This window comes from Oncorhynchus kisutch, linkage group LG13 (genome assembly GCF_002021735.2).
Source record: "Oncorhynchus kisutch isolate 150728-3 linkage group LG13, Okis_V2, whole genome shotgun sequence".
In the NCBI taxonomy this organism is placed as follows: Eukaryota; Metazoa; Chordata; class Actinopteri; order Salmoniformes; family Salmonidae; genus Oncorhynchus; species Oncorhynchus kisutch.
In genome coordinates this window covers 35,318,956-35,333,622 of record NC_034186.2, presented here as the reverse complement: position 1 = coordinate 35,333,622, position 14,667 = coordinate 35,318,956, and the positions used below count along the sequence as shown (strand labels likewise).

General features: G+C 43.0%; 1 protein-coding gene across 5 annotated transcripts in view; it reads left to right on the top strand.

Moving 5' to 3' along the window:
* The first annotated feature begins 556 nt into the window (after positions 1 to 556).
* The window catches only part of LOC109902524 (SH2 domain-containing adapter protein F), a 28,524-nt gene continuing 14,413 nt past the window's right edge, over positions 557 to 14,667 (top strand). Inside the window, exons 1-5 of one of the 5 annotated variants that reach the window (XM_031786106.1) lie at positions 557 to 640; positions 896 to 1,177; positions 3,573 to 3,954; positions 6,316 to 6,466; positions 8,465 to 8,722. In XM_031786106.1, coding sequence (XP_031641966.1) covers positions 3,619 to 3,954; positions 6,316 to 6,466; positions 8,465 to 8,722 — 745 coding nt within the window. In that variant the 5' untranslated portion in view covers positions 557 to 640; positions 896 to 1,177; positions 3,573 to 3,618. Of the gene's footprint in view, positions 641 to 895; positions 1,178 to 1,219; positions 2,677 to 3,572; positions 3,955 to 6,315; positions 6,467 to 8,464; positions 8,723 to 14,667 lie in introns of those variants that run through there. The other 4 variants (XM_031786108.1, XM_031786109.1, XM_031786105.1 and 1 more) reach the window with 4 other exon arrangements.

Genomic DNA, 14,667 nt, shown 5'->3' with positions numbered 1-14,667 from the left:
TAGGCTAAATCCTCAACATTCAATTGGTATAGAAAGAAATACCTGAGGTAGAGTGGCGTTTTTTGGAGGGGGTTTCTTCTGTCCCATGAGTTGCCTGCTGCCGCAACGTACACAACTGGTCCATCCCTTTTGGACTTTCAAATGCACCTGCCCTTTCTTCCAGATCCTCCAATCACCTACGCATCAGAAGCCGGATCGGATTTTGATTGGCAGGCGTATATGACAGATTTAGTGTGGTATGCATTTTTTATGTAAATATTGGGATAACGCATATTTGTCACTTGAGGATAACGATTCAACTTTTATATCAAATAAAAGTAATTTCTCATTAGAAATAATCTGGTTTATTGCGATTAACCATGTTTCACTGCATTGCAGTTTGTCGTCACAGAGTGTATTGCCGCATATCCCAAATTGTAACACAGTAACGTATTAGGTTAAATGTTGCAGTTTTGGATGACTTCGGGACTTGGATACATTATTTGATACATTATAGCCAATCACTAAGACCAAAGCAAAAAGACGTAGCCAATGATGATAATTGGGGGGGTGGGATTTAAGATCAGCCCGGAAGTACAGTAGTGCACCAGGACAAGAGATGGAGAAGAAAGTAAACAGCGTCGCTTTAAAAGTTGAAAAGGTACAAAGCACTTTAAACGAAATGTGGCTTGTACAGAGAGCTGGGTAGGTTAGCTTACATGATAGTAAATATTAATGTTTTCTTGTAAAACATCACATTTTAGCTGAACATGGCTCAGGCAATTATAACACTACAAATACCCTACACTAATTTACTTACATATAAAATATATATATATCTAATTGAAACTACTGGACATTATGTGTATAACCCTCCAAAGCTAACTGAATTATCCCTGAAATATGTTCTTTACAGCAGGATGGACGAGACAATGGCTACGTTTACACAGGCAGTCGAAATCGGATATTTTTTTCCACAAATTGGTATTTTGACCAATCACACCCGAAGCACCATGGCAACGTGCTATATTTTACAGCGAAGCCTGCAGCAGAAGCGAACGCCAGCAAATAAACACAACATTGTTTCACCTTTTTTAACAAAAGACTCATAAACAGAAACAGGCAATAGGCTACAGTTTGCTTCACAGTTTCTCCACTAACGATGTACTGTATCTCGACAACGTTGAGTGCATGGGGGGTATGTACCCAGCCTAGTACAGTACTTTCCACAAAAAAAAATTGGTAGACTGTACTTTATGCAGTTCTTTCAAATCACCAAGAGATGGCGACACATGCCAAGCATTACATTTACTATGCTGTTACTGGCCTTCATTAATGATTGTGTAAAAGTATTTCCACACAAATGGGTTTTCATTACATTTGATTTAATTTGAGTCCTTGGTGGAAAACCCAGGCATGTTGTTTACTCAATGTGATGTAGTGTCCTCCTCTCTCTGCAGGGGCCAGAGGGTACTGTCTTTCCTTCTTTTCTTGCTCTACTTCACTGTTTTGTTCCCCACTGTCTCTCCTGCCAGGCATACCAGCCTGGAAGAAGGACTTTGGAGAGTGTGGGAGCAGTGGTGGGCGGGGGGAGTTGTGGCAATGGCAGTGAAGGCTGCTGCTCAGCTATGACATCATCCTCTCTTTCTCCCGGGGAGATCGTGAGATCATGGCTGTCATGAGGCATTTATGGTGTCTTAACTGGCCCAGATAACAAAATCACCCACTGGATCGCTGAAATTCAATTAGCTTCTTAACAACTCTGTGGTCCGGACAAAAAAGGACATCTGTGGACGTATGAAGCCCACTTCCCCAAATAACAATGTGCTATCTTTTGAACAGAAAGGATATTTTCTATTATGTAGATTGTGTTTATTTGCAGATTTTGCTTCACCATGCTTTTCCTGAAAGGTATGGCAGGCAGGCACCGCACATCTATTTGCTTGCTCAAAAGGTGTTTGTCAGATTGGTAACAGTTTGTGGGTGTAAGTGTTAATTATTGTGCAGAGGAAATTCTTTTTTCTCTCCTACCAATTTACCAAACTCATTTACATAATTTTGAATGGCATAGCCTAATTTGCTATTAAGGCAGGCAAATCAGCAAGAGAGTGCTGGGATGAGGACAAATTGAGAGGGGTGGAGGAAACATTGCAATTATACAAAACTTGTATTCTCTTTTCATGCGTTTGGAATCGTTTTGTTGTTTAATGAGAACAAGCATTTCAATGATTTGGTCAAGTATCTGAATGCCTGAGTATTTTAAACCTGATTTTCATTTAATTTGTAGGGCTACTACATATAATTTTTTAGATGCAGCCTACTTAATTTTCCATAAGCAATTACTGTTATGTTATGGGACTGGTCTATGCAGAATTATTAAATGAAAAATCGTCTGACTGTAAAAGAGAATCCATTGTGAATCATGGAATTGAACCCCTCCCCTTTAATTGCGTGGTTTCTCCCTGATTTCTATAGGTTTCCTTCGTAGTTGCTCTCACTTGCGATCAGTCGTTTCCCAGCGGAACTTTGCTGTTATTCTCCACCCTCGCACGCATGCTGTCACACTGGAGCGGAATGATTGTTCTTTCCATATTTACGTTCATGGACAAAAGCTATTGTTAACATAGGACTACTTTCTACGTTCAAAATGAAGAAAAGTGGAATAAAACGCTCGCATACTGAGTGGTAGGACTGAAGGTGTGTCTCAGCGCAATGCACTTTCAGTATAAAAACTGGAATTTAGTGAAAAGCTTATTTTAAAAGTTGCAGAATTTACGTGGAAGTAGAATTACAGATTTAAGTGCTTAAATTGTAGTTTGTTTCAATGTTATCATCGTTGTCGATGGTGAAATAATGAACATATCAAAGAGGACAAGAGCAAAGGAAAACATGATTACAATGGGATGTTTTGGACCAATATGTTTTTAGCATATAAAGACTTTGATATTGTATAATTGTATTTAATGCGTGTTAAACTGTTACCTGTACTGTTGCTTTTATGTTAGTTGTAAAATATAAGTGTGATGTAACATATTACTGGTCTTTGTTGATTGCCTTCTGTTTTGAAGTTTGACACAGGTCAGGAAACTGTTTTGCTTGATCTTATCCATGACTTGCAGTTGTTCCTAGTGGATTCAGTATCTGTTAATTAAATCAGACTATTACTGGGTTTACAATTTAATTGCTGTTCTCAGGCTAAGTCTGCTATAAAGACTGCTTTATTGTTTCTCTGAGCATTAGTAGTAATTAGTAGTTCCTACTGATTAGTAGTAATTAAAGTCCAGCTGTCACTGAGACTAGGGTTAGTTTTTTTCTTATATTTGTTCTGGCTGTTGCACAGTGGCCCCTGGACCAGTGGGAGAAGTGTCCATGTGCACACAGAGATGATTATTGTAGGATTTCAGGTTATCCTAGTAGTCCTACATTTTGAATGAATGATGACATTATGTTAAAGTGTTTTACTTAACTTCAGAACAGGACACACAATGTTAATCCATCCACTGTCTGTTGTCTATTGAGTCTGAGGTTTAGAATCAGGTCACTAAAAGGAAAGCAAGTAGTTTAACCAGAATCATAACATTTTCTCTTCACAGAAACCTGTCTTTCAACCCATCAAGTGCCTGAGGGAGCAGAGGTCAAATGGCAAAGTGGCTCAAAGACTATTTGAGTTTTGGGAGCAGGAGGATGCCTCCTCAGCCACCGAAACCAGACTACACAGAGAGTGAGATACTGAAAGCCTATCGGGCTCAGAAGAAACTAGACTTTGAGGACCCATACGAGGACTCTGAGAACCGGGCCAGAAACGAGTCTGGGTCCTCAGACTCCTCCTACCCTGCCTTTGGTTCTCCTCTGAAGTCCGCCAGCCTGGATATGAAGGTTGCATCTCCCAAACATCGCCTCATCAAGATGGACTCTCAGGACCTGGGGCGAACTAAGATCTTACTGAGTGCCGTCTCCCTAGAAGATCAAGAGCCTGTAAGTCATTTCCTGTTCCACGTTAACAATCATTACCATTAAAAATACCTCTGCTTATTGATTAAGCCCATATGCAAGTGACTGTTCATGTGAGTCAGAAGTATGCAATGTTTCAATACATCAAGTCATGTTTGATGTGGCCCATAAATTGGCCGGCCTGGATGACTAATGGAAGGAAATGTTATTGATGGGATGGATGGCTCGTTGAGTGGGGTGTCACAGTCCCCTGAGTTTATGTCCAGACATAAATAATAAATGGTGTTTGGTTTAGCAAGCAGAGAGAGATCCCCATGTGAACACATGGTGAGGAAAGCCATACAGGCCTTAGGCTGCTATAGTACCGTATGCCACACTTGTGGTGCCATCAGGCACATAGACCCACCCTGGATGAGTACAGTATGTGTTGGCAGGAGAACACACAGGCACAGCTGCAAGGGTCAGAGATGCTCAGAATTTCAGAGAGACAGAGATTACGATAGTATTTGCCTATAGAGGCAGGGAATGCACATTGATTCAGTTAACAAATCAGCGCACACATTATCACTAAGGTAATGCATTAAAATCCACAGCTGCATTAAAATCGATCTCTTATTCTCATTTGAAAAGCCTCAAGTGCACAGCTCCTGAAGTGCATTGAAGGTCTAAGGGAAGGTAGAGTTGATACAGACACTCTGCGTAGGTGCTCTGGCTGCCCTCATTAATGTCTGTGTGGAATTCTGGTGTGTGAGAACATCCATCCCCTCACGATAAGAGCAATTCCACAAGAGCAATTCCACGGTAACAATGATGTTAAAACGCAGTCTTTTCACTTAAAAATGTATGACAAACAAAACCAATGTTTGCAACGTTAAACAAACCACAACTCTATGTATAAGGACTATTTTTAACAATTTCCGCAGAAATGTTTACAAAAACACATTTACATGAGGAACAGTACAGATGAAAAGTTTGGTAACAGAATGAGAGTTTGTGCTCTTAGTATATAGTGCATATGGGAAAAGGGTTCAGGCTAGGAGGAGTTTTTAAACATTTTGTTACGTTACAGCCTTATTCTAAAATAGATTAAATTTTAAAAAAAGTCCTTATCAATCTACACACAATAACACATTATGAAAGCAAAAAAAAACGTTTAATTTTTTTTTTCCAAATGTACTTAAACTGAAATATCACATTTGTATAAGTATTCAGACCCTTTACTCAGTATTTAGTTGAAACACCTTTGGTAGTGATTACAGCCTTGAGTCTTCTTGGGTATGACGCTACAAGCTGGGCACACCTGTATTTGGGGAGTTTCTCCCATTTATTCTCTGCAGATCCTCTCAAGCTCTGTCAGGTTGGAAGGGGAGTGTCGCTGCACAGCAATTTTCAAGTCTCTCCAGAGAAGTTAGATCGGGTTCACATCCGGGCTCTGGTTGGACCTCTCAAGGACATTCAGAGACTTGTCCCGAAGCCCTTCCTGCATTATCTTGACTGTGTGCTTAGGTTCGTTGTCCTGTTGGAAGTTGAACCTTCACCCCAGTCTGAGGTCCTGAGCGCTCTGGAGCAGATTATCATCAAGGATCTCTCTGTACTTTGCCCCGTTCATCTTTCCCTCGATCCTGACTAGTCTCCCAGTCCCTGCTGCTGAAAAACAGGTTTCATCCATAAGCTTGGAATTCAGGCCAATGAGTTTACTCTTGGTTTCATCAGACCAGACAATCTTGTTTCTCATAGTCTGAGATTCTCTACTGTAGGTGGCTTTTGGCAAACTCCAAGCGGGTTGTCATGTGCCTTTTACTGAGGGAATGGCTTCTGTCTGACCACTCTACCATAAAGGCCTGACAGGTGGAGTGCTGCGGAGATGGTGGTCCTTCTGGAAGGTTCTCCCATCTCCACAGAAAGACTCTGGAGCTCTGTCAGCGTGACCATCGGGTTTGTGGTCACCTCCCTTTTTTCCCGGATTGCTCAGTTTGGCTGAGTGGACACCTCTTGGAAGTGTCTTGGTGGTTCCATTTAAGAATGATGGAGGCCACTGTGTTCTTGTGGACCTTAAATGCTGCAGATTTTTGTTTGTAACCTTCCCAGATCTGTGCCTCGACACAATCCTGTCTCGGAGCTCTACAGACAATTCCTTCGACCTCATGGCTTGGTTTTGCTCTGGGTCTAAATACTTATGTAAACAAGGATTTGTCATTATGGATTCGCCATTCTGGGGTATTGTGTGCAGATTGATGAGGAAAAAATTTATTAAATCCATTTTAGAATATGGCTGTAACGTAACAACATTTGAAAAAGTCAAGGGGTCTGAATGCTTTCTGAATGCACTGTATGAGTGATACATTGTAATGTATTGTGTCTTAATGAGTGTCTGTTATACCCCAGGTGGTTCCGTCAGCCCCAGCAGTAAGAGATGCAGATTATTCTGATCCGTTTGATGCTCACACAAACCCCCGGCCAGAGTCTGATCTGGGACCTGTGCACTGCGAGAACAACGGCTACATGGAGCCTTACGAGGCCCAACGCGTCATCACAGGTGAGTCTGTTACTAGGCTTTGGTTTTTGGATGAACCAAGTATTTCTTTGTCACAGGACAGGTAGGCTAATCACAATTGACGGAATATATTCTCTCCATGGTGTTCTTGTTCATATATCTGTCTTCTAGCCTGTTACCAGATCAGTTTGTGTTTTAGCCAACTCCTCTGACTTTGGTTATCATGCCTTCGATAGTAGAGTTGGCTAGAGCCTAGCGTAAAACAGATTTGCCGACGAGGCCACGACACCCTCCACTGCAGGAGCGAGACTTTTCCCCTGTCAGATTGTCCTCTGTCTGACTCACAGCCTTACAAATGTCTCTCGCGCTCATCCTCCATCCCTTGGTTCAGATCTGTCGTTTCTCATGTTGCCTTTCTGTAGTAACAACTCTGTTTCCTCAGCCACTGTCTGTCAGACCCATGCAGTGAAGCGTCTCTCACTAGAGTGGTGGAGGGATTCTCCCCTAGTTGCCCTCGGGACTCTGGGTAGCTTTTTAATCCGTCTGAGAGTCAGTGTGTGTTTGACTGTTGTCTTTGCTGGCTTCATTCAAGTCAGAAGCAGTTCATAGTCACAGGGTTAGGACAAAGGGGCTCTTAGTCTTTCAGCTTGGTAAATACACAATGGAGCCTAAGCCAGTGAGCCAGTCAACCCAGGACTGAGTTACTGTGGTATGTCAGTGGGCGCTCCATTAAACACATGGTGGAAGAGGGAAAGCCAGGTGTGACACTGAATATCGCTCTGATTCTCAAGTAGAACAGCTATTATACCCCCCCAGAGACAGATTATCAACTGATGTGTGTTTTTGGCAGATGTCGTCCCCAAGGCATCTTAAATGTGGTTCTGTCACGTTTTTGAAAGTTCAGTTGGGGAGAATAAAGGCAGAACTCAGTTTCTATTCTCTGTCACCCGCCGGTCTGACATACATTTGCATACCGTAATAGATTCCTGATTCCCTTCAAGATATGTTCTCTCAATTCTCTCTCCCTTCATGTTCCCATCCATTTCTCATTCCCACCCTGCCTATTTTCATCTCCCTCCCCTAATCTCTTCCATCTCCTCTCTATTCCCTGACATTCCATGCTCCCTGCACAGGTACAGCAGCATGCCACAACACCAAGCCTGCCTCTGTCTCAATGATTTAACATCAAACCAACCCAGCCCTCCCCTCACCTCCTCCCACCTCAGGGTCTGTCCCCAGGGCCGCCTCTGTCGCCATGGAGACGGCAGGGGCGCCCAATAGCAGTCTTTAGTCTGAAGGTTAAAGTTAGCCTGTTCTGCTTTTCACCAGCCAACCCTTCCATTTAAGATCCAGCACTCTTTCCCTCTCACATCACTGCACCTCCATAGATAGGCTGATGGTGGAGACAAAAGATTCTTCCACTTTCCTTCCACCCAATATTGCCTGTTTTTTGAAGCTTTGGGCTTCACAGCCCACATGGCAGTTGTTTCAGAAGTCTGTCTTCATGTGTTTTTGTTATTTCAATAATCTATGGCTTCTCAGCTCAAAGTCACACGTAACTCTCTGAAGGTTGACGGTGTTGGGAAAGATTTTTATAGAACATGCTGAGAATTCTGATAAAAATGCAAATGAGACTGGCTGTTGTGAGATGCAGCAACTAGATTGCTGCTGTAACTGTGAAGAGAAGTGCTGTTCTTCTGCTACACGGCTCCGGGTCTAGCCCAGAGTTTAGTTAAGCCTCTCCATATGACGCGTTGAGCCTTCAGCAAGCTGTGCAAACAATTTGTTTCCCATCCTCAAATTCAACTCATGTTGTTTTTGCTCAACAGGCTTTTCAAATAATTTGCTGTGACAGATGCAATTGACCTCCTGTTGTAGGAATCTTGTGTTTTCTAACCATAATAACAGTTTGTTTTCTGTTTCTGTGTTCTAAATTATTAACTGCTGGTTCATAAATCCTTCATGTCTGACTTTGAAATGTGTGTGTGTTCTCTCTTTGAAAAACAAATGGAATAGTCGCACACTATTCATTGAAATTAGGCAAATGTTTTGTGTTCTCTCTAACAGAGTTGCAGCACGGCCCCGGAGTGGGTCGGACACAAGGCGAGGTGCAGCTCTACGACACCCCCTATGAGAATGAGCGGGGGCGGGGGCGGCCGCTAGGGGTGGGGCTGGGGTACAGCAACCCCCTGGAGGAAGGCAGGGAGAGCCGGTTGCCGCAGGATGACGAGCGGCCAGCAGACGAGTACGACCAGCCATGGGAGTGGAAAAAAGAGAACATCTCTAAAGCCTTCGCAGGTATTGACCTACTTAAACATTTTTATCTATTTATTTTTATTTAACTAGGCAAGTCAGAACAAATTCTTATTTACAATGATGGCCTACCCCGGCCAAACCCTCCCTTAACCCAGACGACGCTGGACTAATTGTGCTCCACCCTATGGGACTCCCAATCACGGCCGGTTGTGATACAGCCCTAGATCGAACCAGGGTCTGTAGTGATGCCTCTAGCACAGAGATGCAGTGCCTTAAAATGCTGCACCACTTGGGAGCGCTGACTGACCTCAGTCCCATCCTCAGCAACCGGAGTAGCTATCTCACACTGTCACTATTGCACTCATTAGGGTTCGACTGTTCAGTACATGTATTATTATTCTTTTTCTCAAGTTCTATTTTTAGAACACAAGAGCAAGGCCTGCACAGGATTTTTTTCCCTCACATTTTTTCCACACTCTTATTTCCCGAGCCCTTATCACATTAAAGACGCACCTATTTTATTGCAAAAAAAACATGATTTAATATGACAGAATATTTTTCCAAATGAAAAAAGTTGCCAGTGCGAAGTGATACGCACCCATCTTGCGTGTCTGGAGCTGTTCTTTTCAAAGAGTGATAATTTGAAACGGGGCTTATTTTGGTATTTTAAAAGACCATTTTTTCAGGGTTACATACCAAAATCTGTCGTCTTTTCGATATAGACCTAGAAACGTTTAATTTAGTTTATTCTGCCTGTTCTTTGGATAAAAAAAAAATGGATGAACGATTCCACATTGTACACTGCATGGTGATGAATTACGGCACCAGTTTGGTAAGTAGGCCTAGGCATAATGATTCTGATGAAAATATGCTCTTTGTCTTTAACCTGTTTTTGCATATTTTCAGTGTGGAACCTCTCTCTATGTTTAGGGGGGTTATGGCTTAGGCTAACCAGTTCTAAATGGCACCAGCAGTTCACAAAGTAGCCTAAGCAGAAAATAGACTGGATACAATTATTCTCAAACTGCAGCTCATTTTTAGAACACATATTTCCCAACTTCAATCAACCAGTCTATGTTTTATTTATGATTAAAACTGTCATAATTTGGCAAGGAATGTATCTTGTGTATCCTATCAGTTAGACCTTTTTTTTACGCCCACCGTTCCATTTATTTCTGTAAGCCTAACGGGAGCTTGTGTGCCAACTCAGCATGCGTGTGTAGAGGGAGCACTTGGAATGCAATTGAGTGAGGGAAAGGGAATTTAGGGAGAAGAACTGAGTGATGCTTGCCTTGTTGTTTATTTGAGGGGCAATAACCAAAACATGTACAAATGGAAAACTAGAGTCAAAGCAAATTGACATGGTCTTCAAGACTAAATGTATCCCAAAGCACATTCCACAAACACATTTTAGTGTATTTCATTTAAAAAAAATATCTGGTTGAAGCTAGTTTTGACGTCTGTTTGAGTACTCGTCCCTAACACTCACAACCACCCTTTTACACTCAATGAATAATCTTTCACTTTTTACTTTCACGCTACTAAACACACACCTTGAATGACCACTTCCACACTCTGTCCATTGCGCGCACACACACACACACCTTGAATGACCACTTCCACACTCTGTCCATTGCGCACACACACCTTGAATGACCACTTCCACACTCTGTCCATTGCGCGCACACACACACACACACACACACACACACACACACACACACACACACACACACACCTTGAATGACCACTTCCACACTCTGTCCATTGCGCACACACACACCTTGAATGACCACTTCCACACTCTGTCCATTGCGCACACACACACCTTGAATGACCACTTCCACACTCTGTCCATTGCGCACACACACACCTTGAATGACCACTTCCACACTCTGTCCATTGCGCACACACACACCTTGAATGACCACTTCCACACTCTGTCCATTGCGCGCACACACACACACACCTTGAATGACCACTTCCACACTCTGTCCATTGCGCGCACACACACACACACACCTTGAATGACCACTTCCACACTCTGTCCATTGCGCACACACACACACACACACCTTGAATGACCACTTCCACATTCTGTCCATTGCGCACACACACACACACACCTTGAATGACCACTTCCACACTCTGTCCATTGCGCACACACACACACACACACACACACACACACACACACACACACACACACACACACACACACACCTTGAATGACCACTTCCACACTCTGTCCATTGCACACACACACACACACACCTTGAATGACCACTTCCACACTCTGTCCATTGCACACACACACACCTTGAATGACCACTTCCACACTCTGTCCATTGCGCACACACACACACACACACACACACACACACACCTTGAATGACCACTTCCACACTCTGTCCATTGCGCACACACACACACACACACCTTGAATGACCACTTCCACACTCTGTCCATTGCGCACACACACACACACACCTTGAATGACCACTTCCACACTCTGTCCATTGCGCACACACACACACACACACACCTTGAATGACCACTTCCACACTCTGTCCATTGCGCACACACACACACACCTTGAATGACCACTTCCACACTCTGTCCATTGCGCGCACACACACACACACACCTTGAATGACCACTTCCACACTCTGTCCATTGCGCACACACACACACACACCTTGAATGACCACTTCCACACTCTGTCCATTGCGCACACACACACCTTGAATGACCACTTCCACACTCTGTCCATTGCGCACACACACACCTTGAATGACCACTTCCACACTCTGTCCATTGCGCACACACACACCTTGAATGACCACTTCCACACTCTGTCCATTGCGCACACACACACCTTGAATGACCACTTCCACACTCTGTCCATTGCGCGCACACACACACACCTTGAATGACCACTTCCACACTCTGTCCATTGCGCACACACACACACACACCTTGAATGACCACTTCCACACTCTGTCCATTGCGCACACACACACACACCTTGAATGACCACTTCCACACTCTGTCCATTGCGCACACACACACACCTTGAATGACCACTTCCACATTCTGTCCATTGCGCGCACACACACACCTTGAATGACCACTTCCACACTCTGTCCATTGCGCACACACACACACACACACACACCTTGAATGACCACTTCCACACTCTGTCCATTGCGCACACACACACACACTTTGAATGACCACTTCCACACTCTGTCCATTGCACACACACACACACACACACCTTGAATGACCACTTCCACACTCTGTCCATTGCGCACACACACACACACCTTGAATGACCACTTCCACACTCTGTCCATTGCGCGCACACACACACACACACACACCTTGAATGACCACTTCCACACTCTGTCCATTGCGCACACACACACACACACACCTTGAATGACCACTTCCACACTCTGTCCATTGCGCACACACACACACACACCTTGAATGACCACTTCCACACTCTGTCCATTGCGCACACACACACACACACACCTTGAATGACCACTTCCACACTCTGTCCATTGCGCACACACACACCTTGAATGACCACTTCCACACTCTGTCCATTGCGCACACACACGCACACCTTGAATGACCACTTCCACACTCTGTCCATTGCGCGCGCACACACACACACACACACACACATTGAATGACCACTTCCACACACTGTCCATTGCACACACACATTGAATGATCACATTCATGACTACTTGCCAATTGAACACGAGATCTGTATCTGACACTTACGCTGAGTATAAAAACTGAGTATAAAAACATTAAGAACACCTGCGTTATCCATGATATAGACTGACCAGGTGATTTCAGGTGAAAGCTATGATCCCTTATTGATGTCACTTGTTAAATCCACTTCAATCAGTGTAGATGAAGGGGAGGAGACAGGTTACAGAAGGATTTTCAAACCTTGAGACATTTGAGACTTGGATTGTGTATGTGTGCCTTTGAAAGGGGTATGGTAGTAGATGCCAGGCGCACCCATTTGTGTTTTGAATTACCAACGTTGCTGGGTTCTACAGCCCTTAGACTGTAGAGGGGTTCTACTAAGCTATATGGAATTGTTTTAAGGTCATACCAAGGATAATTTAGCTATTTGATTTGGAATTTGAAGACCCCTTGAAGAATCAAAAAAGATACTTATTTAAAAAAAATATATATATATATATATAAATATAAATAATTTGGCCTTCCTGCTATTAGCCCATACAAATGCATTGAATAACATATTCACTATATAGAACAGAGAGCCCCCCCAAAAAAAAAAAAAATCCAAAGGAAGTTTGTTATGAAGTATACAGTGGGGCAAAAAAGTATTTAGTCAGCCACCAATTGTGCAAGTTCTCCCACTTAAAAAGATGAGAGGCCTGTAATTTTCATAATAAGTACACTTCAACTATGACAGACAAAATGAGAAAAAAATTCAGAAAATCACATTGTAGGATTTTTAATGAATTTATTTGCAAATTATGGTGGAAAATAAGTATTTGGTCACCTACAAACAAGCAAGATTTCTGGCTCTCACAGACCTGTAACTTCTTCTTTAAGAGGCTCCTCTGTCCTTCACTCGTTACCTGTATTAATGGCACCTGTTTGAACTTGGTATCAGTATAAAAGACACCTGTCCACAACCTCAAACAGTCACACTCCAATCTCAACTATGGCCAAGACCAAAGATCTGTCAAAGAACACCAGAAACAAAATTGTAGATCTGCACCAGGCTGGGAAAACTGAATCTGCAATAGAAATCAACTGTGGGAGCAATTAATAGGAAATGGAAGACATACAAGACCATTGATAATCTCCCTCGATCTGGGGCTCCACGCAAGATCTCAAAATGATCACAAGAACGGTGAGCAAAAATCCCAGAACCACACGGGGGGACCTAGTGAATGACCTGCAGAGAGCTGGGACCAAAGTAACAAAGCCTACCATCAGTAACACACTACGCCGCCAGGGACTCAAATCCTGCAGTGCCAGACGTGTCCAGGCCCGTCTGAAGTTTGCTAGAGAGCATTTGGATGATCCAGAAGAAGATTGGGAGAATGTCATATGGTCAGATGAAACCAAAATAGAACTTGTTGGTAAAAACTCAACTCGTCATGTTTGGAGGACAAAGAATGCTGAGTTGCATCCAAAGAACACCATACCTACTGTGAAGCATGGTTGTGGAAACATCATGCTTTGGGGCTGTTTTTCTGCAAAGGGACCAGGACGACTGATCCGTGTAAAGGAAAGAATGAGCAAGGGCATTGAAGATGAAACGTGGCTGGGTCTTTCAGCATGACAATGATCCCAAACACCGCCCGGGCAACGAAAGAGTGGCTTTGTAAGAAGCATTTCAAGGTCCTGGAGTGGCCTAGCCAGTCTCCAGATCTCAACCCCATGGAAAATCTTTGGAGGGAGTTTAAAGTCCGTGCTGCCCAGCAACAGCCCCAAAACATCACTGCTCTAGAGGAGATCTGCATGGAGAAATGGGCCAAAATACCAGCAACAGTGTGTGAGAACCTTGTGAAGACTTACAGAAAACGTTTGACCTCTGTCATTGTCAACAAAGGGTATATAACAAAGTATTGAGAAACTTTTGTTATTGACCGAATACTTATTTTCCACCATAATTTGCAAATAACTTAATTAAAAATCCTAATGTGATTTTCTGGATTTTCTTTTTCTCATTTTGTCTGTCATAGTTGAAGTGTACCTATGGTGAAAATGACAGGCCTCATCTTTTTAAGTGGGAGAACTTGCACAATTGGTGGCTGACTAAATACTTTTTTGCCCCACTGTATGTCCTATATCTGAGAGATATAAGAAGGATCAGGAAACGCACACACACACACATATATGTAAATATATATGTGTATATGTAAATATATATGTGTATATGTAAATGTGATATATATATATATATATATATATTT